This window comes from Cupressus sempervirens, chromosome 9 (genome assembly GCF_028749045.1).
Source record: "Cupressus sempervirens isolate cs-2001-9-10 chromosome 9, ASM2874904v1, whole genome shotgun sequence".
Taxonomy (NCBI): Eukaryota; Viridiplantae; Streptophyta; class Pinopsida; order Cupressales; family Cupressaceae; genus Cupressus; species Cupressus sempervirens.
The window spans coordinates 698,083,250-698,105,550 of NC_143126.1; the positions used below are offsets into that span (position 1 = coordinate 698,083,250).

The window sequence follows — 22,301 nt, forward strand, 5'->3', positions numbered from 1 at the left end:
TTTGCTCATCACTTTTGCCTTTACTTTTTCAAAATTTTGCTTTTTTCTCCTATTTTCTCAAGATTGCTTTTTTCTCCTATTTTCTCACAATTGCTTTTTTCCTCCTATTTTTGCAAGATCGTTTTTTTCCGTGAATGCTTTTCCTTTAATATTTCTCCATGTCACTTAAAATAGCTTTCCCTTTAAGTCCTCATTTACATTTTATGCCTCCAATGTGTTATTAAATAAAGAGACCTTTAATATGTAAATATTTCCCACTTCACAATAGTCCCACATTAATGAACTTAAATATTTATATTTAACTTATATACTAACTTTATTAATGCATAAATAAATTATATAAACAATATTTAAATCTTTTGTCGACATTAATAATTTATCACCAACATGACAGGCTTTAGTGCATTTCTGACACAAATGGAGCTGCAAATGCTAGAGGAGATGCATGAGCATCTATCTTCCTTCCCAAATTCCCTAGGAACACTGGATACAATGTACTCTGCTTGGTTTCTTGGACTAAACCCTGATAGGGGTCATTTGCGCAAGTTGAAACTCGAAAAGAATGTAAACTATTGGAGTGTTATGTACTGGAGGCCGGCTAGAAAGCAAGAGCTTTTAAGACAAAATGACAAGGTGGGAAAGGGTTTGCAAGGATAGCAAAAATTATAACTCTCGCTATAACAATAAGCTGTAACTTTGAGTGTATTCGTTGCAAAGAAAAGAATTAAAGCTTATACTATTCAAGCAAACCCCTTTCCACCTTTCCAATATCAATGTCATGCCTTTGTCCTAAAAGCTCTTGCTTTCTGGACAAACTTCAATATCCAGCACTCCAATATTTGCATCTTCTATGAGTCTTGAATTGCGCTGAAGACCCCTAATGGGGCAGAGTTAGAGAAAACTTGGAGGGTACACCATATCTAAGTTTTCCTAGGAAATATGAGGAAGATAAACGCTTAGGCATCTCCTCCAACATTTCCAACTTCGTCTATGTTAGAAATGCACTGAAGTCGTTCATTATGGTTTTGTAATGGTAGATGAAAGGATTTTGGTCTATGTTTTCTCCCTTCACTGAAAATAATATAGACCTATCACCTAACCACACTGCATGACTCGAATACTAAGCAGGCATTGTCAATTTATCCACTTGGATAATATATACAAATGAAATCTTCTCAGTTTCTCTACCCGTAACGAAACTACCCATCAACACCAATAACTGGATTAAAAAAGACTTGCATGACTGCAATATATCGCAGCTACCTTAAAAAACCTAGAGTACCAACTAGGCCAGTTATTACAAGGTGGATGTGAAGCTTCTAAAACATGTTTCTAACTATACCGTAGAGGAAACTATAACTCACAAGTTTCAAAGATCCCTCTCATAATTGAAATATCTAGAATTATTAAATTGTCACAAATTCTCACCATCACACACATGGAAGATGGAGGTAGGGTGCTAATTTTCTCATTGACATGATGTTTGACATTTAAAGATAACAACGTTTTTCTATTCTATATAATAGTGTAGACAAAGAATAGAATTCTCATCGACACATCATACAAAAGATAACAAACCTTTGAAATTTAATCCTATACGTGAGTAATATCCTAGTAGAATATTATCTCCAATTTTTCTCATAGACAACTTTCAGAATATAATAAATAAATTACACAATATAACCTAGCAACATAAATCAATAAATGAAACAGTATGATCAAATAAAGACTTGTTGATGTGAGTTTTGTTTCACTACTACATGCAAAATCAAATACTTAATGTTTCGAGGAGAAACACCAAACACTCAATCCTCTCTTGATATAAGGTCATCTCTCATGCTAAGTTTGCAAAGTAAGATCATGAAATGACTTCAAGGTTCCATCTTAATCGTGGACTTCACTCAGTTTTATGATGTGGTATGCTGGTTATAACAAAGGGACTCAAGCTATTCATTCAATGGATATCAACTCTTGCGCCGCTAAAGATTTGGCTTTACAACATGCAATGAAAATATGATTTTGATCTTCCAATCTTAAACTTCTAACCTCTATTTCTACTTCTACTTATACTATGAATGCAAGGAATCATGGATGAACTTGGACTCTACTAGATGCAATCTCGCCAGTGACTTCATCCACCTAGTGCAAACTTCTAAGGAATACACAAATGATTTTCACATCAATATCCTCTCTCCAATCCCATCATCTGGATGCAAACCAAAGATTGAACATCAATTGAAGTTAAGTGTTTTCATCAACTCGCCACGCAAGGCAGCCTTACCATCGGCAAGAGGCTAGTGGCCCAGATTTGTCGAGTCATTCAAGTGAACATCCACAGTGACTTCCATCCAACTAAACTACTTCTAAACAACATGAAATAAAATCCTAATTTAAGTGAGGAAGTATGGATCACCATGCAATAATACAAACTTGATCACAACAATTCACCATGCAAGGCACAGCAATGAAAAGTGGAGCAAATTTGGTATTATTATAATAGCAATAATTCTCCAAAAAGTCCTACTTTACAAATGAGAGGGGGAAGGGCTTATATAGGAGCCCCAATAACAATGATTGGCCAAGATTGATTTGAAATCAAGGGCCCAAATTAATCCACATAAGCCCTAATTAGGGTTTCGTAACCACCTGCTACAAATCTTAAATGCACATCCAATTACAATTAAGCACCACTATGTGGGCCAGTTAGAAAATTACAATGTCCCCATGGGCCAATGAAAACAATTCAAACCCATAACAACTTGATACAAATGAATGACACGTGGACCAATGAGAAGAGAGCCCATTGTAGACAATGCCACCTCATCACCTTGGGAAATGTGCTCCCTTTCCTTATCTTCCTTCACATTCAATGAACCTAGACACTGTCTCAGCAAATCATCTCCATATGACACTTGGCGTGTTTTTCTTGATTGAGGATAGGGCTGCCACCTCAGAAAACTTATACTTTTGAACATGATAAATACCATTTCTTGCTGAAGAGAGATCATTTATTACTCCTCTATTTGTGATGGATCCCACTCTCGATTGCTTCATCTTCTCGAGATTTCTTTGTTCTTTTTGCCTTGGAGCTTCTTCTTGTCCAAGTCTCTTAAGTTGTTCCAAATGAGTTTCAGCCCAGCCTTCCTTCAACACAAAATCTTTGTTGGTGTAGATGGCGGGTTTACGGACCACCAATGTCCTAATTTTCTAAATTGCCATCCTTGGATGTTTTGATCTCCTCTTTCATGTCTTGATCACCTTGGAGTTCTTCTCCATCTTTGATAACAAACCAAATCTCATCCTTGGCTTGCTTCTTGGACTCATCGTGCGAACATCCTCTTTGTAGTATTTCCAATGTCTAGTGTTATGGGACTCGGACTCACCTCTGACTCGGAAAGTCAAAATCTGACTCGGACTCAAACTCGACGACCGGACTCGGCAAGGACTCGGAAAATCAAAAAACCCATGAAATTCAAAGATTTTTAAAGATTTAAAGATGTTTCCATACATCATTTAGTCAGTTAACATCAAATACATAATAATTGAGATAAATAGAAGCTACTTAACACTCATACACAATTTTGCATAGATCACATAAGTATAACAACGAATTTCTGAAGGAAAAAAACTGAATAACATAATATAAAGTTAAGCACAGTGTCACTGTCAAATGTCTACAATATATGAAATCCATTGAATCAAAAGTTGAAAACATATATCAAAATATCAGCTAGAGTGTAGAAGACTAAGGTTCATAGTAGCCTATGCCCTCCTACGAATACGCCTAAGATAAGTCATGGAAGACTTAGATATTGAGAAATATGTTTGTTAAAGCTTATGTGTGCATTATAGACAACAAGGCTCTCAAGTATGTCTATCAATTTGCTTGGTGAAACACAACTTTTAATGGCAAAAGTCTTTTAATAACAATTATAGTTGGCTTACAAATTTTTGCCAAGAAAACGATCAAAGACATAGCCAGCAACACATATACATGTAAGTCTGAAAGTTTATAACTTTATGTACAACACTAGAGAGTTCTAACATTCATGAACACATAAGTCTAAAAAAAAAAAAACTAATATACATCATTATAGAATCCTAACACAAATATATGTAAATCTAAAAATATTTGTACAACATTACTTAACTCTACAATGCTGAAAGCAACTTCTTCATAATGAAATTCAGATAGTAACCAACATTGGCAGTGAGCCCACAACATCATTTTCTAAATTAATATACACTGAAAAAAAAACACATTCCAAAAATCTCTATCTTTTAAAAAAAAAAAATTCGAGAGTCCTAGGCTCAGGACTCGGCAAATCCACGTGGACTCTACTAGGACTTGGCCGAGTTCGAGTCTAGAGGCCATTTGCCTCGGAAAGGCCGCCTCGGCCTCGAACTCACAAAGTCCCGGAACACTGGTATGGAGTAAATCAAAGTATCTACTACTCACCTTATGAACAGGACACAATGTGGAAAGAGCTTACAATTTTTGTGAAATGAGAAAGTGATTATCACAAAATCCTATCAAACTCACCAATGGAAGGCAAAGAGAGTCTACATATGCAACCAACAACAAAAGAAATTGTTTCATTAGGAAACATGAAGCAAAATCAGCAAATGATTAGAAGAAATAGTGGTTTAAAGGACCCCAATCACTGCAAAGAGAGATGAATCATGAGACCAACCACTCATATTCAAACATTTTAGCTTATAAGACTTTGTGTTGCCAATGGTAGACTACAGTACAACCACTATTGGATGTATCATTCCAAGACAATCCAGGGAGCATTTCTAATGACAGTGAGTTTGTCACACAAGTCTATAGCACCTGCAAGTAAAGGCACACACTTTGCATGCGCAATAAATGGTAAAAGAAGTTGGGAAAGTAAGAAGGCAAAATGAGCAAAAGCTCAAAAGAAACAGTGGCTTATATTGTTATGGTAAATCATTGTTGGTGTAGCTGTATTAAACAAAGGACATGAAAACTCATTATACAGATTTACAAAGACGAAGTTTCTAAAAGAAAAAATAGTGAAATTAAGAGAGAAAATCGTGAAATTAAGATAGAAATAGAAACTACCAAACAAACTAAAGACTAAGTAAGATGACCATTAAAGAAACATCATAATATTCTAATACCCTCCCTTAATGGTCATTGTCTAATTGTTGTCTTTTGGTCACAAATTCTACAAAACATTTTGCTGCTGCTGAAACCCTCCCTAGATCTATAAAATGTCAATGACCAAGACTAGCCAAAATCCGTCCAGAAAAGTATAAAGAAGGGTGTCCCCTTCTTCAAAATGCTTTGCAACAAGAGACAAGAGCCTGCCATTGACTCTGCTACTGAGATGAGTTTTCCACTAACCATCCCAAAATCAGCAAAACATCTAACCAGAAATCATCACAAAACATCCAACCTAGTGTTGGATAATGAGGCCACTCCTCCCTAGAGACAGAGACAAACACTGAGAAAAACTAGCACAATTTTGAGGAAAAATCGGCAAACCCTCCAAACTTTGTAGATGAACTTGATGCCCAAAAATAGATTGTAGAAAGCCATGATTTTTAAGAAAAAAACCAGAAATGATTTTTGAGGCAAAAAATTGATCGAAATCAGACAATAGAATTTGAGACACGGATCAAAGAATACAAAGCTTCATTTTTGAGGAAAAATGGTATAAACCCGACATAGATGTCTTGAGGAAAAAATTATTAACCCACAATGGAATCTCACACAACTTTGCAAATTAAACAATTAGAAATTTTTTGAAGGAAAAAATTATGAAAACCTATCCCATAATTTTATAAGAAAAATTTATGAAACCTATCAGCATTTTTTTAAGGGAAGAAATTATGAAAACCCATCAAGGAAACCCTCATGCAGCAAAATATGACACTTCAAATGGCGAAACAGCATATGCAAGTACCTGCAAGTAACAAAAGGCGAGTGCAAGCAGCATGTAAGGACATGCAAATATATGCAACCTAAGAAAATCAAAGACATTTTCCCAAACCAAGAAATCATGCTATCAAAGCCCTCGTCTAGGCTCGCAATTTTCAGCAAAAATCTTCAAAGACCAATCACAAAATTTTCATAAAATAACTCCAATGATTCAAAAAATCATAAAACAAATTTCTGAAAAAAAAAATCGAGATCAGTAGTGGCGAGAATTTTTCTTAAAAAATTCACCAAATTTTATTAAATCCCATCAACCGCTCAGATATCATGCTATGGCAAATCAATGCTATTGTAGTTGTATTAAAGAAGAGATGAAAACTCCTTACCTAGAATATTTCTTAAAGAAACAATCGTGAACTAAAGACTAAGTAAGATGACCATTAAATAAACATTATAATATTCTAATATATATGACTCACGAGAGTGCAAAGAATGATCATACTAGTCCCTACTATTTCATTTTTTTAGCTTTGTAGACTTCTGCTAATAGTGGTAGACTACGGTACAGTCACTAAGTCAAGTGCTATTTGTTTCTTGTGAGCAGACTTTGTCCGTCTTGTTGATTATCTTGTTCCCTAGTCAACATTCATTAGTGCCATTCCTTTGAATCTGCATTAAGAACAAAATAGTGTTCATTTGTACTTAAATTATTTGTCCTTAATTTCTGAAAATGTCACAACAAGGCTTTGACTGTTGACATTTTGCCACATGCATCTAGGGCCAAAAAATACAATTAACAATTTGTATTTAAATTTAATACCAAAACCATAGAAATCTTGGACAGTGTGAATACAAATAAATTTGATTTGTAGTACTAGTTTACGGTTAATTTTAGGTTTAATTAGATCTCAGAGAGCTCACCAATTACTTTGTTTTGACAATTTTACCATGCATGTTATTCTGGTTTAATTTGTTTTGAAAAACACAAATTTTAACACTAATACTTGCAAGGGAAAGAAGTTTTGACAGTATTCCTATGGATGTGATGCTGCATATGGGGCAGGTAATCTTTCTTGCAGTTTTGATTTGTATAAAGGGAGGCAGTGGATTTGACATTTAACTTGTGGACTAAAATTTGAAAAATACGGTGCCCATGAGGTGGTCATGGACTCTCCTAGAGATGCAGATCCTCGCTGCTATTAACCCCAAAATAAATCCTATTAAACCATCTTTTGCAGAATATAACTGAGCTTCCTGTGTTTCATAGGCATACCACTACATGCTTCAAAATATTGGTGAATTGTCATGTGTGTAGAAAAAAGGTTCCTTGCCAACTATCCAATTGAGAAAAATGTAATGTTAAAAATAAAACTATACAAGTGAATTGTCTAGCTTTCTTGAACCAACAAAATGATTAAAACAATACCAGATTCAGCACGATTCTTCTCAATCTGGAGTAGCTGCTCAATAGCTGTATTGATGGTCATGAACTTTGGAGGCTCGTAAACTTTCTTTCCTCTGGAACAAGCATCACCATTTACAATGTCAAAAGTTGTAACTTGGACCACACTAAGATATTACTGAGTCCATGCAAAACCATTGCAACAGAATTGTTAAAAGGACTCTATAATTTCTACAAACCCATTATATGTTTCATTTAACACAACTAGTATGCACTCTCATTTAGTACCTCATAATTATATTATAGGTTTGAATTATAACTTACCTACACAATGATTCTATTGATGGCTCCTTTACACGTATGTCTGCAGTAGTAGTATTTCAAGCCAATCAGTTGATATTCATAGCACACATTTGAAGTAACATCAGTTTTCTGAACATCCTCTAGAATTTTCTAAGGACGTTTCTTTAAAATTTCAAACTCATACCTAGCAAGCACAATGTGTGTAATCCAAGTAGCCTATTGGCCTTTATTTTGTCATAGAAACTATCTGGTGTCCAGGTTTCTGTAAAGAAGGGTATAGAGACTGACTCCCCAAAACGGTAAAGTTGCAAACCACAAATTCCCACTGCATTCATCACTGATGCATTGTGGATCACTTTAACTTCAATTCTCATCTTCCTAGCTCGCACCACCAGATCAGAATGCGTAGTAGCACTGCAATGCAAGCATAAAGATTTTAATGATGTAAACATTAAATCTATGAATAAACTAGAGAATCTGGCATGCTAAATTGACAGCATAACAGAACTATACAGTGAATCAAACTCGGAGGTATGAGTGGAAGTTTATAGAAATAATGGTATCAGTACAAAAGACCTGTGGAAATTAGTGGGCATGGAAGAATCATCTTGAATGAATCGTTGAGGATTACGGAAATATATAGATCAGGGTAGATCTGATTCTTTGGGATTTAAGAAGCTTAACAGCATTACTTGACCAGGTATTCAATAAATTTCCAATTTATTGCTCATGTATCATATCATTAGGATGATGCTCATTTAAACAGGTAAGAATCATAGCATTGAGACTCAGTCTTGGTTAAAAAAGACAGCATGACTCAGCAAATTAAAGAGCCGCAAGTGTTCACATTGATTTCATTGTAACCTTGATTCTTATACATTACAAGGTAAAATAATATTAATAATAAGCAATTAGCCAAATATATGATTGTTGAATTGACATACATAGTAGCATATGACTACTACACAGTGCCTATAGCCATCATAATGCAAATATATAATAGGACTGAAAATAAAACAAGGAGGCTTCGGTTATAACTATTTTTCAACCACTCTCGGCTAAGAATCCTGCAACCAAATCAGATCATAAATATAAATCTATACGAACTTATCCACTCAGCAGCCACTTTAACAAAAAAGCATTATCAATGGCAGAGCTTCACAGTGCAAGAAGAAAACCAGAGGCAACTATATTTCTGCATGCATAGTGTTATTCATATAAAATAAAAATATGAATTAAAAACATGCTTACAAAACAACCATGGTCAGTCAAATACTTTTAAGTTTTAACAATCAAAATTATCGTGGCTGAAAATAGTAATTGGTTTATATCTGGTAGCTATTGGGTCTGTCACTAGTCTAATAGCTGTTTCTCAATAGTTACTTTAGAAAAGGAACAAAACCACAACTTAAGGAAAAATTGGAGACTACAACTTTTTTTAAAAGTATAAAAGCATATAAATTATAATCCCTGTTACATGACAGATCTTTGGTAAATATATGGCACCCAAAGCACAAACATCAAAATGACAAAATGTGGTAAATGCAAGTGATATAAATATGCCCAGAAAAATATGCAGTGAATATTAAGTTTGTTTTATCATAAAGATACGAGCATATTTTATAATGTGCACCAAACAATTGTATGAGATGAATATTAAGTAGACTTCATCACATGGAAAAGAGCATATACTATACTAAAATATAAATAAAATAATTATCAAAGATTCTGGAACATGTAAAATTGTCAACACGATGCCCCCAAATAAGTTTTTGAACTTTTTGCAGGTCTTTGATGAAATGCAATTATCCCTACATTTTCTAATCAACTAGGTCTAGGTGAGGGCAAGGTGAAAGCATATGACAATTGAGATTTTACAAAACCTCACACTCCTCGATCACCCAATCTGATGGGGGCAAGGTGACAGCATATAGTATTTGGGTCTGATGCAGTTCATGAAAAGACCAATACTTTTATAAATGGAAGAGATCTAGATACCTAGAATATCAGAGGCATTGATTTAAATAATACCATAAATGATGCTGTTCCTACAGGTATACAGATATGTCTAGGTTGTATGCTTCAGCTGTGATATGATTATATCCAAGGCAAAAGTGAAAGATTTATTATCAATGTACAAATGACTGTCCCTTTTTATGAAGAACTTTTGAACAATTAGATAGGTCTGGAAGAAGATATTAAGTATAATAAATCTTTTTCCCTGGAGTATGTTACTGTTGTTAGGAATTGAGGACTTTGTTGGCACTTGGAAGAGTTGCAGAGATGTTGTATTGATGACAAGTTTTCTCATTGATGACAACATATGTTCTTATGTACATGACAGACACAGATTTTGTACATCGCAGGTTATTTATCAGTTTAACAAAGTTAGTAGTTGACAGGATTTTGTATGCGAAGTTAGTGGTTGACAAGATTTTTTATCATTGAAGAATGTAATATCTTTGTTGTAACATGTGGGAACCTTAATGTAATGATTGTAATAATGCTTATGAAAGCGTGTATGCCTTAGCAAGATCCTATGTAATTAATTGTGTATTGGGGAAGCTTTCACAAACCGACCTAACTGATTATTTGCAAAAAGTATAAGGGAAAGTTGTTTTCCTTGGTTGGGTAATGATGAAGATGATCATGCATGGGATATGTCATATGGTTTGATACATATGATGCAACCTTTCATGTTGGATGATTAGAGAAGAGCTTAGATGATGTTGGTTGATTAAAGTGGACTTCAAAGGAACCGTTTTGGCACGTAAGTTGCAGATCAGTCAGTTCATATTATTGGATATGTTATCTTGAAAGTATTGTATTTCACAATTGTTGGAGCATTTAGGCAATGGGCCTATTTGTTCTTATTAGCCTTTAACAAGGTTAGAATCTTAATCCTAACAAGGTCACATCCTTTCACAAGGAATTTATAAATTAGTACGTTATCTTTTGAGTGCCATCCCCACCAAGGGTTTTCCCTGAGACCAAGGGTTTCCCTAGTCAACAAACCATTGTGTTATGGTGTATGGTTTCTTGTTGTTGTGCAACATTGTTTTAATTGTTGGAGATCAGATTTATAAGTTTGGATTTAATTCGATTTGTTCACAGCTGATTCACCCCTCCCTTCCCTCTCAGTTGTGTGTGGACTTTACTTCTTAACAATTAATATCAAAGCATCAAGTCCTCTTTGAGAAGGAAGCTTAACAGCGTGAGGTGATCTACTATGGCTTTCAATAAGGAGAGTTCTAAATTTGACGGTGATAACCATGACAGCTAGAAGAACAAGATGCAAACACATCTTTATGTATGGGAACTGATTTCTAGTTGATTACAAGAGATGAAAGCGATATGTCTTCATGCACTGATGAGGAGAAGAAGATATTATAGTTCAACATGATTAAGGAAAGCATTGATAAGTGCCTAATCAGAATTCATTTAGGTAAAGGAACTTGACCTAGCACATGATATTTGGGATAAATTAGAGAAGTTATATGAAGGCGATGAATATGCAAAGAAAGAGAAGTTGCAGAATTGGAAAACTAAATTAGAGAATGCTAGAATGCAAGAAGATGAGATTGTTAGAGCATACGTACAAAGGATTACTGAATTGCAAAAGTGATAAAAAGCACAAGAGGAACTATAACAGAAAATGAAGTTGTTCGGAAAATCCTTAGATCTTTAAAACCAGCCTATGAGAACAAGGTTAATGCAATTGAAGAAGTCATTCATCTTATTAAAGGTTTCAACAAGGAAATGTTAATTGGTAAATTACAAGCTTTTGAAACTAGAAGATTGAAAGCTGTTTTAGTGCACATAGGATAAAAGAGTACTAACCAAGAGTGCAAGCACTAGTAGCAAAAGTCTTGGAGAATATGCAAGTGAATGGGCAGAAATTCATGAAGAAAGAAGAATGGGCGAACTTGAAGCATCGATTGCAAAAAGAGAGAAAAGAGGGACAAGAGTATTCAAAGGTAAGTTACCTATACATTGCTATAATTGTAATAAAATTGGTAATTTTGCATCAAGATGTCCTAAAAGTAATGCAGGAGCATCCAGAGGTATAAGGGCAATCTTGTGTCACCCAAAAAAGAATGTACTTAGACTTAGTTTCTGTTTCATGTGTTTTCATTTCTGGATACCCATTTGGGTCAAATAAAGGTTCTAACTCTCACAATTCCACTATCAGTGTTCTAGGTTAGAGTATTTGAGCACCTTGGGATACGTGTAAATGCCGAAAAAATAGGACTATGTAATTGAACCATAATTATGATGGATCAGAAGGTGTAAATTGGAGGGAGGATTAAAATTATAATTTAGAATATTCCAAAAAAAGAATCAGGTCAAAAGGCTGCACGGTTTGAAAGTTATCGCAGTTTTTCGGTTTTTGGAGACCTCCTAAGAATGCTTCAAAGTCAAGTTCAGGGCATTCAATGACCTCGTACAGGGCCGAAAAATTGGTTACAAGCAAAGCTTGTCCATAGGGCTATAGAGCACTTCGAGAGCTTTCTGGAAATATAAACGGTTCATCAATCGGAGCTACGGTTCAAAAGTTATGCCTCCCGGAAGTTCGGTTACCGTTTTTGGATTCTTCTAATTTTGCGCCGACTTCTAACGCGACTTCTAGAGCCTTCTATTTGGTCTGTGGATGCCAACTAGCACTTTCTAGAATGTATTCCTAATTCTTAACCCTTTGGGGTCTATTTAAAGACATTCCTGGCATTGTAAAAGGCAGTTCGGAGTGTAATTTGAGAGAAGGTACTGGAAGAAGAAATTATCTCTAGATTTATGCTATTGTAAGCCCATAGGGCATGTTTTGGAGTCTGTATCTCTGCACTAAGTGTACTAGCATATTTTCATAGTTAAAAAAAATTTCCCTTTCCTGTTGTGTCCATTATGTGCTTGGGTTCTGTCACCATCAAAAAGAGAGCCTAAGGTTAAACCTAGACTTTACAAGTCAAAATTTCCTAAAGAATGTATGTATGTTAGTGATGATGAGATTGAGATTAAGATTAAGGATATTAATTATGAGGACACTGATAATGAAGATGAAATTGGATTTGTTGCTAACAAAGAATAATGTCCTATTAAAGAGAAAAAAGCACTTGCTTCACATGTTGGGAAAGGGGGAACAAATTGGATTATAGATAGTGGTTGCTCACATCACATGATAGGTGACAAAGACAAGTTTGTGGAATTACAGAGCTATGATGGTGGAATTGTCAAAGTTGGTAACAATGCACCATGCTTGATAAAAGAAAAAGGTTATATATCAGTTGATGGTAAGACTAACATTGATGGTGTATTATTTGTTGATGGACTGAAACATAATTTGCTAAGTGTTGGACAGCTTGCAAACAAGGGTTATCATTTGTAATTCACTGATAAGAAATGTTCAATTAAGGATAAAGAAGGAAATGAGATTGTCACGGGTTCAAGGACTAGAGGTAATGTATTTCAGTTGAATCCCTCTGAGATAAGTTGTTTCATTGCAAAAGTTGATGACAATTGGTTATGGCATAGAAGATTTTGTCATATAAACTTTGATAACATGGTAAGAGGCAGAAAGTCCAATGAGATCAGGGATCTACCTAAGATTGTAAAACCTTCTAACATGATGCGTAAGAAATGTGTGATGGCAAACTAGAAAATGAGTACATTTCAAAGCGAAAAATTCACTGCTTCAAAGAAGTTGGAGATTGTACACAGATTTATGTGGACCTACCAAGACAAGAACATTCTATGGGGAGAAATATTTTATTCTTTTCATTGATTATTTCACTAGGATGATATGGGTTGCTTTCTTGAGAGAAAAACTGAAGCATTTGATAAGTTAAGATCTTTAAGGAAAAAGTTGAGAATGAATAAGGATTAAGGATTAAATGTCTAAGGTCTGGCAAAGGTGGAGAATTTAAATCTAATCAATTCAATGCATATTGTGAGGATAATGGAATTCGCAAACAAACTTCAGCACCTAAAACACCACAGCAGAATGAGAAGAAACAGAACAGTTTGTGGGGCAGCAAGAGCGATGTTACTTAAGCTAAAGTATCACATGCGCATTGGAGAGAAGCAGAAAATACAGAAGTATACACCATGAATAGAGTCCGGATTAGACAAGGAACAGGTAAAAGTTTAAAACCATAGATCAAAATCTCGCAGAGAAGTGGCAAAGAACTCTGCTTCGCTGAGAAGTTTTGGAAAACAAGAAAACTTATAGTTTTCTCATAGGAAGTTGATGCCAAATAGTTCTCAAATTCTTGGTCAAAAATTGCATACTTCTCCCGAGAAGTTGAAAAAATCTCACAGGCGGCACTAGTACAATTGGGATGCCTAGTGAGTTACCATTTAATGGCCCATTTTACAATTTGCAGCCTTTAGAGGAGAGAAGGGTTTTGGTGGAGAGAAATAGTCATTGGCATCCTTGTAGATCAATTGCAAGTGGATTCAAAGAGATTTTTCAAGCAAATCCAAATTCGAAGGAGGGTGGTTTAGCTTTTTACAAAGACAAATTGCTATTTTTAGTTTGTTTCAGAGTTTAAAGTCTCTGACTATGGTTGCCAACCATCGATATTCCACATGAGGATGCGAATTTGTTACACATTGCATTTATATATATCTAGATCAGCTTGTATGGTTTGTTTACTCATTTACTCACTCATTAGATGCATCTCCTTATTGAATTTTGCAAAACAAATGCATTTCTAATTAGATTTAGGTCATTTTTAAAATTCTTGAAAATTTACCTAGAAATTACCAATTTATCTCCAATGATGAGATCTTTTTTTTTGCCTCACTGATAAGTGGCAAAGTACAAGATTTTGAGTTATGGGTAGAACACCTTATGAGCTTTGGTTTAATCATACACCTACTGTAAAGTATTGCAGAATTTTTAGAAGTAAATGCTACATCAAAAGAGATGATGAAATAGGAAAGTTTGATCCTAGAAGTCGTGAAGGTATATTTCTTGGATATTCCAATGAGTAAGGCTTACAAAAGTTATAATTTGAGGCTAAAAAAAATTGTTGAAAGTGCAAATGTAAGAATTGGAAAGATTCCAGGTTCAAGAAAGAACTTTTGAGTATGATTCAAATGATGATACAAATCAAGCAAGCACAATTCAGACATCGGTAAAAAATTAAAATACAGAACACGAACTATTCTTTGAGTTGGATTATGGAATTCATGTTCAGCTTGATGAGCTTAGAGAAGAACAGAGAATACCAAGGTATGTTTATATAAATCATCCTAATAATCAGATTATTGGTAATGTGAATAGTAGAATAATGACAAGAGGAAGAATGAGATAAGAAATTTGTTTGCTTTCACAAATTGAACTTAAGAATACTAATGAAGCATGCAAAGATGGATCTTGGATTAATGGTAAGAAGGAAGAACTTGAACAGATTGAAAAGAACAATACATGGGAATTAGTCCCTATGCATAAAGACAAGAATGTTATATGAACAAAGTGGGTATTCAGAAACAAAATGAATGAGCAAGGAGAAGTGGTAAGAAACAAGGCAAGACTGGTATATAAAGGTTATTCACAACAAGAAGGTATTGATATTTAAGAAAAATTTGCCCCAGAAGCTAGATTAGAAGCAACAAGATTATTTTTAGCATATGCAGCTAACAAGAATTTCAAAGTGTATCAAATGGATGTCAAGTTAACTTTGTTGAATGGAGTTTTAGAAGAAGTTTACATTGAGTAGCCTGATGGATTTCCATTGATAGAACAAGAAGATATGGTATGTAAGTTGAAGAAAACACTTTATGGATTGAAGCAAGCACCTAGAGCTTGGTATACAAGGTTAGATAAACACTTGCTAAACTTGGGATTTAAGAAGGGAAGTGCATATAGTAATTTGTATTGAAGAGTTAATTCAAATGGACTACTGATTATTGAGGTATTTGTGGATGACATCATTTTTGGAGGAATTGATGAGGTAAGCAAAAAAAATCTTATGAAATGAAAGGAGAATTTGAGATATCTATGATAGGTGAAATGAAGTACATTTTGGGATTGCAATTAACACAAACAAAAGATGGTACCTTTATATCTCAAACTAAGTACCTTAAGGAACTATTAGTAAGATTTGGTATGGAAAATTGCAAACCAGTTGGAACACTCTAGTGCAGTTGGCATTATGCCAAGGTATCAGACAAATCCTAAAGAATCACATCTAGCAGCACTAAAAAGAATATTCAAATACTTGAAGGGAACCTTGGAATTTAGCATATGGTAAGATAGATCAAATGACTTTAAAATTATATGCTTTAAATTGGGCAAGAATCATTGATGATGGAAAAGTATAAGTGGAGGAGCATTTTTTCTTGAAGAAAGATTAGTAACATGGTCGAGCAACTAACAAGACTATATTTCACAATCTAAAGCAGAAACAAAATATGTAGCAGCAACAAACAATTGTAATCAATAATGTGGATGAAAGAGATGCTAAAAGACATTGGTATAACATTCTCTAAACCTATTATCATGCATTGTGATAATACAAGTACAATTAGTACATATCAAAATCAAAGTTTAAGCATATTGCAATTAAGTGTCATTTTCTCTGAGAGAGAGAGAGACTAAGAAGGAAATTAGATTGGAATATGTGAGCACAAAAGGGCAAGTAGTAGATATATTCACTAAACCATTCGCTAAAGACACTTTTGAGTACCTTAAAGATATGCTTGGGGTAATGGCCCCACCTTGTGCAAAATAATTAATGCATATATAAATTAGTTACATGTATTCAGAGCACATAATTCATCTAGGCATGATGTTTGGCACTCCTCCTTAGGGGGAAAGGTCGCATTGTGTAGAGATAATCCTAGACCTCTTATGTAATGAGTTTTGGCATAACATTGTTTGTTGGCACTTGACATTTTTGCTTGTAAATTGGCTTGAACCAAGGCAAGTACATTGATGAAGATCCGCATCAAAGGGGGAGAGAAGATATCTTGATATTTCATGTATTGGGACCTTTGTCATTAATAGCAAAGGGGGGCAAGATCAACGAAAAAACTTTCATCAGGGAAGGTATATGCAGGGAAGTATCACAGATATTCAGAGAAGGTATATGCACAGATGAAGACTATATATGTTAAAGATATTCAGAAAATTGTATTCTATTGTTTACTTTTGGATTGATGGTTTTTCACCGTATGTTGCCATCAATGCCAAAGGGGGAGATTGTTAGGAATTGAGGTCTTTGTTGGCACTTGGATGAGTTGCAGAGATGTTATATTGATCATGAGTGTTGTCTTTGGTGACAACATATGTTATATTGTTCATGGCAGACATTGATACTGTACATCGCAGGTTATTTATCAGTTCAGCGATCGTTGATAGGATTTTATATGTGAGCTTACATGTGTGCAGTAGAATGAGCATAGATATCATATCCCTATTTTCCATGCTTTATTTTATGATTTGGATAAAATTGTTTGGTGAAGACAAGTAGCAAACCAATGATCTTCTTAGCGAATAGGAATTAACCTTAGCGAGCATAGAAGATGATTGAAGACTTGTTTGTGTACGTACTTTTGGAAGTAAGAAGCATTTGGATTATTCTAGAAAGGTCTCTAGTGTTTAGCATCTAGTATATTTTACTGATAGCCGACTATGTTGAGCAAGTGCGTGATTTATCATTGAAGAATGTAATATCTTTGTTGTAATGTGTGGGAACCTGTTGATGTTTGGTAGCTTCAGTTGGATAAACTATGAGACTAAAGTGCAGATATATATATTATATATATATGTGTGTGTGTGTGAGATATAATATATATACATATATATTAATTAACTAATCAATTATTATGTGAGATATTATATAGTTAAACAATAATTGTTATTATATTAATTAGATTATAATGAACAAACATGTACCATGAAGGGACATGTCTCTTCTTGGCTCATATTTTTAATATAAATGCAATAGGTCACCACCTTTGGAAAACACATACCAAATAGGCAGTGCTTAGTACATTTGCAGCAATCCTAATAAAACAACATGGTATCAAAGCCAAGTTGCAAATGGAAGAAAACAAGAGATGCTGTAGAAATGCTTTGATAAAATGGGGAATGTCTAAGATCATCTAAAGAAGTAGATTCCCTAAGATTATCCATTAAGATGGATTGAGGAGAGGTTGATCTCTATCCTTGTGACTAATAGGCACCAGAGGAGAAGGATTAAGGTGGTTTATGCTAATATCATCTTTATGCTAATATCATCTTTAGGTTCATCAACAAAAAACCTTATATAATAAATATATTCCATGCATTTTGTTAAAATTTGAATAAGAAAACCACATGAAATATTGATAAAAGTCTTGAAACATGCTTTACAAGAATAGAAGATATTTGAAAGCCTCATAATGTCATTTGCAAAAACATCGTCAAAGAAAACAAGCACTATGATATGCAAGAAGGTAGTATCATATGATTGATAAAGATAAGTAATAAGAGTAATAACATGAGATATCACACACCACCCAATTTAGTAAACTCTATGAAAGCTACCCAAAGTAGATCTAAGGATGCAATGTATGAGATTCAAATGCCGAATCAAAAGTGAAAATGTCATGTGTCTTGGTTCACCAAAATGTACAATAAGGTGAACCTACAAGCACACAAAAGAGATCTAACACCAAAATCAGAATGGAAATGTTATGATTCGGGTTCACCAAAATGTACAATAACGAAAGAGAAGCAATGTAATGCAAGGGGAACTGTCCTCCTTTGTCATGAGCCCAAATAATAGATATTAGATAATAACTATATTGCCATAGACACCTATTAATGTATATACAAACATATTAAATCTAATAATATATATACCCGTTTGATCAATCAAGAAACACTATTTTAATAAATTATAATTAACAGTAAAAATTGGTAAACATTTTATTGGTAATAATATATATATATATAATCATATCATATCAATATAAATCAAATTATACTAAGGTAAATAATAGAGATCATCAATTAACATATATTCAAAAGATATTAATCATAAATGTTTATATATTATAATGATAAAAAATGTATATTAGTTATATACATTTAATGAAATATATCAATGTCAATTGAAACTAATATAATCACTTGGTAAGGGACGCACCCGATGCCACACACAAATATTGAAGGAACTCAAACTTCAAAGCCACTGAAAAATATATAAGACAAGTCATATTTAAAAAGAGGGTCACCTTACTTTCCAGAACAGAATATAAGGCGAATAGTATAGAAATAATAGGAAAGAATTAAAATGACAAAACTACTTCCCTTAGAAACTGAGGAGGATCAAAATAATAAGGGAAGAAATTTGATTTGATAAGTAAGAGGGGTATGTACAACAGGAACAATATGCAAGATAAAATGGAAACACACCAATAAGATGCATAGCACGTAGAAAGTTCAATTAAAAGAAAGGTAACAACATAAGGAATGGAAGGTGAAGTGTTTAAGGAAGGAGGACCCAACAATAAAAATATAAAAAACAAGGTAAAGTGTATTCGAATTTGGCATTGAAACAAGTGCCAAGACATATACTATCATTTAAAAAGAGAGCAATAAAAGAATAACGTTAGGATATTATAAAGTCAACACTTAAATATGTATGTTATTGGGTATGTACTTTATAGTTATGGTACCATGGGTATTTGTAGGACAAGTAATAGAACACATAGAATGTATTAATGCATGCAATATATATAGCATTAGAATATTTGTATGAAGGAAACAAATATATATTGAATAACTAAACTTCATGAATAGAGGATATATATATTATTATATAAGGTTCTTAAATGTATAATTTGATACATTAATAAAAATAAACTAATAGTCATAATAAGATTAAGAATATATTTTTGCATTTTCTAATTATAAATCATGGGAGTTCATATCTTCTTTTTACTAAGGTATCTAAAGGTAGGGTGTTTGTGGAAAGGGAGAGATGAAGTAATTTCAGGCACATGCCGAATTATCCCAATACTAAGATTAGGCCTTGACGGGCATCGCTTGTAGTCTATTTCATGCGACCTTCGCATAGTAATTCTACCATCTTAAGAATCGCCCTAGTAATGGGGAAAGAAATGGAATTTCATGAAATCTATATAATAAAGATCTCTTGAAGAGCTACAAACAACAAATCCCTAGGTACAATTCAAACTGTAAAAGGGGAATTCTAGAACAAATCAAGTATGGTCCTATAAGGGATCATTACATCCTTTCCCTAATGCACAATCGGAAGGAAGATGGCCCAATAGGCTCAAGTAGGACGTGAGCACTAAATGAGTCTATGATCCTTCGCAATAATGTATTGGGGCAAGTTAAATTTGAGAGGAAATGATAGGGTGATGAAAGATAAGATGCCAAATAAGCAAATATGAAAAATTCTAGCAAATACAAAAAAATGAGAAATTACAACAAATATGGTGCAGAAAATAGAAAAAAAACAAAAGACGGTACCAACTTGGAGTTGCAACCTGAAGCTGATTTTCAAGATATAGAACACCTAGGGCATTGTATACCCAGTGATTATGTTTGAAACTTTCACACACTATCTGTTAGATTCTACACTCACTAGATAATGTCCCAATAGATTCATTACATATTCTTGCACATAGAAAATCGGGGAAGAAGGTTGTATAAAGGGGTTTGCATCAGTCAAACCCCTGTTTGGAATCAACCTATAAATGAAATAAAGTAAATGAGAGTGTGTTGTCATAGAGAAAAGGCTAGATCTAAAAAATGAAGTATATCATACCTTGGCAATATAAATGCATCGTTGAAATCATGAAATACAAAACCTAGTACAATGGATGTAGTAGTTTGCAACAATACTTGACTGAGAAGAAGAAAGAAGACTTTGAAGAGTTGATGACTTGGATGAATGTAAATGTATGTAGATCTCCTTTTTTTATGGTAAACTCTTTTGTTTGTTCTTCAATGAGGGAAAGAAGCTTGATCCATATAGAAGATTTGCCCTGAAAACACCTTAGAGTGCTTGAGAATGCTAGGATGTCAAATTGTACAAGAGTTTTTAGAAATCTTGATCTTTATTCTTGATTTCTTGCTTGTGGATGCTAATAGGTTCTAGATATCAAAATGAGGAGAGGCAGGGTACATTTTTACCTCGCCCAACATTTTGGGGGTTAAAACTAGGTTGAGGACCACAAATTTAAATACCCTACTAACCAAGACTAACCTTGATTGAAATCTCAACCCAAAACCTAAGGTATACAATCTCTAGAGCAATCTACATCTAGTGTAAAACACCTAGGGCATTGGCATTGTATACCCACCAAACATGGCTCAAATTTAAACCCTAGACCCCAAATTATTAGGGGATACTGGATTACAAAGCACAACTCATTTCAAGTTCAAGACAGAATATGAAGGTCCCAAATGATGACATAGTTGAAGAAATAATAGAACACATTTAGAAATAAGGGCTTACCTCTATTTAAACAAAATTGAAATAACATAGGGCCCATAATTGAATTTACGTATCTATTGAGAGTCCTATGAATTCCTATTATGCATGTTAAAATAGAAATACACTAAGGTGGGTGCTAAACAATCATGAAATTGTACACATCAATAAGGCGCTTACAATTTACCTAATTTGCCGAATTCGCTCAAAAACCAAGAAATGCAACATTCGATTCGCTCAGATTCGAAGTCAGTTTGAATTCGATGCGAATTCATCTGATGCCATTGAAATTCCCTGTAAATTCGCTTTTTCAGACCCTGGGCGAATGCGTAGGAATTTCGAGCGAATGTCTCTAACATCAACGGAACCCGAGACGAATGCGTAGCGAATGTGGATGAATTTATGAGCCACATCATCTTTTTGACCTTTGACATTATGAAAGATAAAATCTAAAATGACGTATAAGACAACGTTTTGCTTTTCACGCATTTTATGGTTTTGCTTTTCACGCATAGCATTTGGTAGCAACGGCAGTAGTTTGTGGTTCATATATTGCTATTCCCATATTCCGGGTTCCCTACTATTCCACAACTCCTCTGTCCGCGTTGGAAGGAACTGCTACTCCTCTGTCTCAGACTGAGTCGTATTTGCTTGGGTATTTATTTGCTACTCCTCTACAGTCAGCCTCTACACTGCTACAGCCTACAGCTATGTACTATGCATATATGATATGTTTTGTTAATTTTTTACTGTTAAACTTATGAACATCATAACAATGAAGACCAATTAGTAGTGTTTACAAGCCAAACTGAAATTACTGTAATATAATTTCACTGTAATATAATTTTACTGAAATATAATTTTACTGATGTTCTTAGTTAGTAAACACTACTAATTTTACTATTATGATGTTCATTGTTATCTAATATCTATTAGTCTATTAGACTATTTGAAGTCCTTGTCATTATCTATAGCGTATAGGTAACCATATTAGATAGGTCACTATTATTGTTGTTTGTACTAGTCTTTAGACGATTTGTGTTCATTGCTATAAATTATAATGTTATCTATTTGAAGTGATTTCATTATCTTCTCATTATTGCAACTTGTTTTATTTATTTGTAGATTCTATCATGGCTGCAAGTGCATCTATAGCCAATAACCCTGAGTTCAAAGTCGACAGATGTTCCCCAATTTGGAAACATGTTGAAATGATTCAACCATTGGTGGGTGG

General features: G+C 34.0%; 1 protein-coding gene across 1 annotated transcript in view; it reads right to left on the reverse strand.

The window, feature by feature from the left end:
- LOC149540639 (Tetrapyrrole (Corrin/Porphyrin) Methylase) overlaps positions 1 to 22,301 on the reverse strand; it is an 84,851-nt gene that overhangs the window by 22,212 nt on the left and 40,338 nt on the right. Inside the window, exons 3-5 of the mRNA XM_089801735.1 lie at positions 7,798 to 8,027; positions 7,635 to 7,674; positions 7,335 to 7,426 (exon numbers count right to left, since the gene is read on the reverse strand). Coding sequence (XP_089657861.1) covers positions 7,335 to 7,426; positions 7,635 to 7,674; positions 7,798 to 8,027 — 362 coding nt within the window. The remainder of the gene's footprint in view (positions 1 to 7,334; positions 7,427 to 7,634; positions 7,675 to 7,797; positions 8,028 to 22,301) is intronic.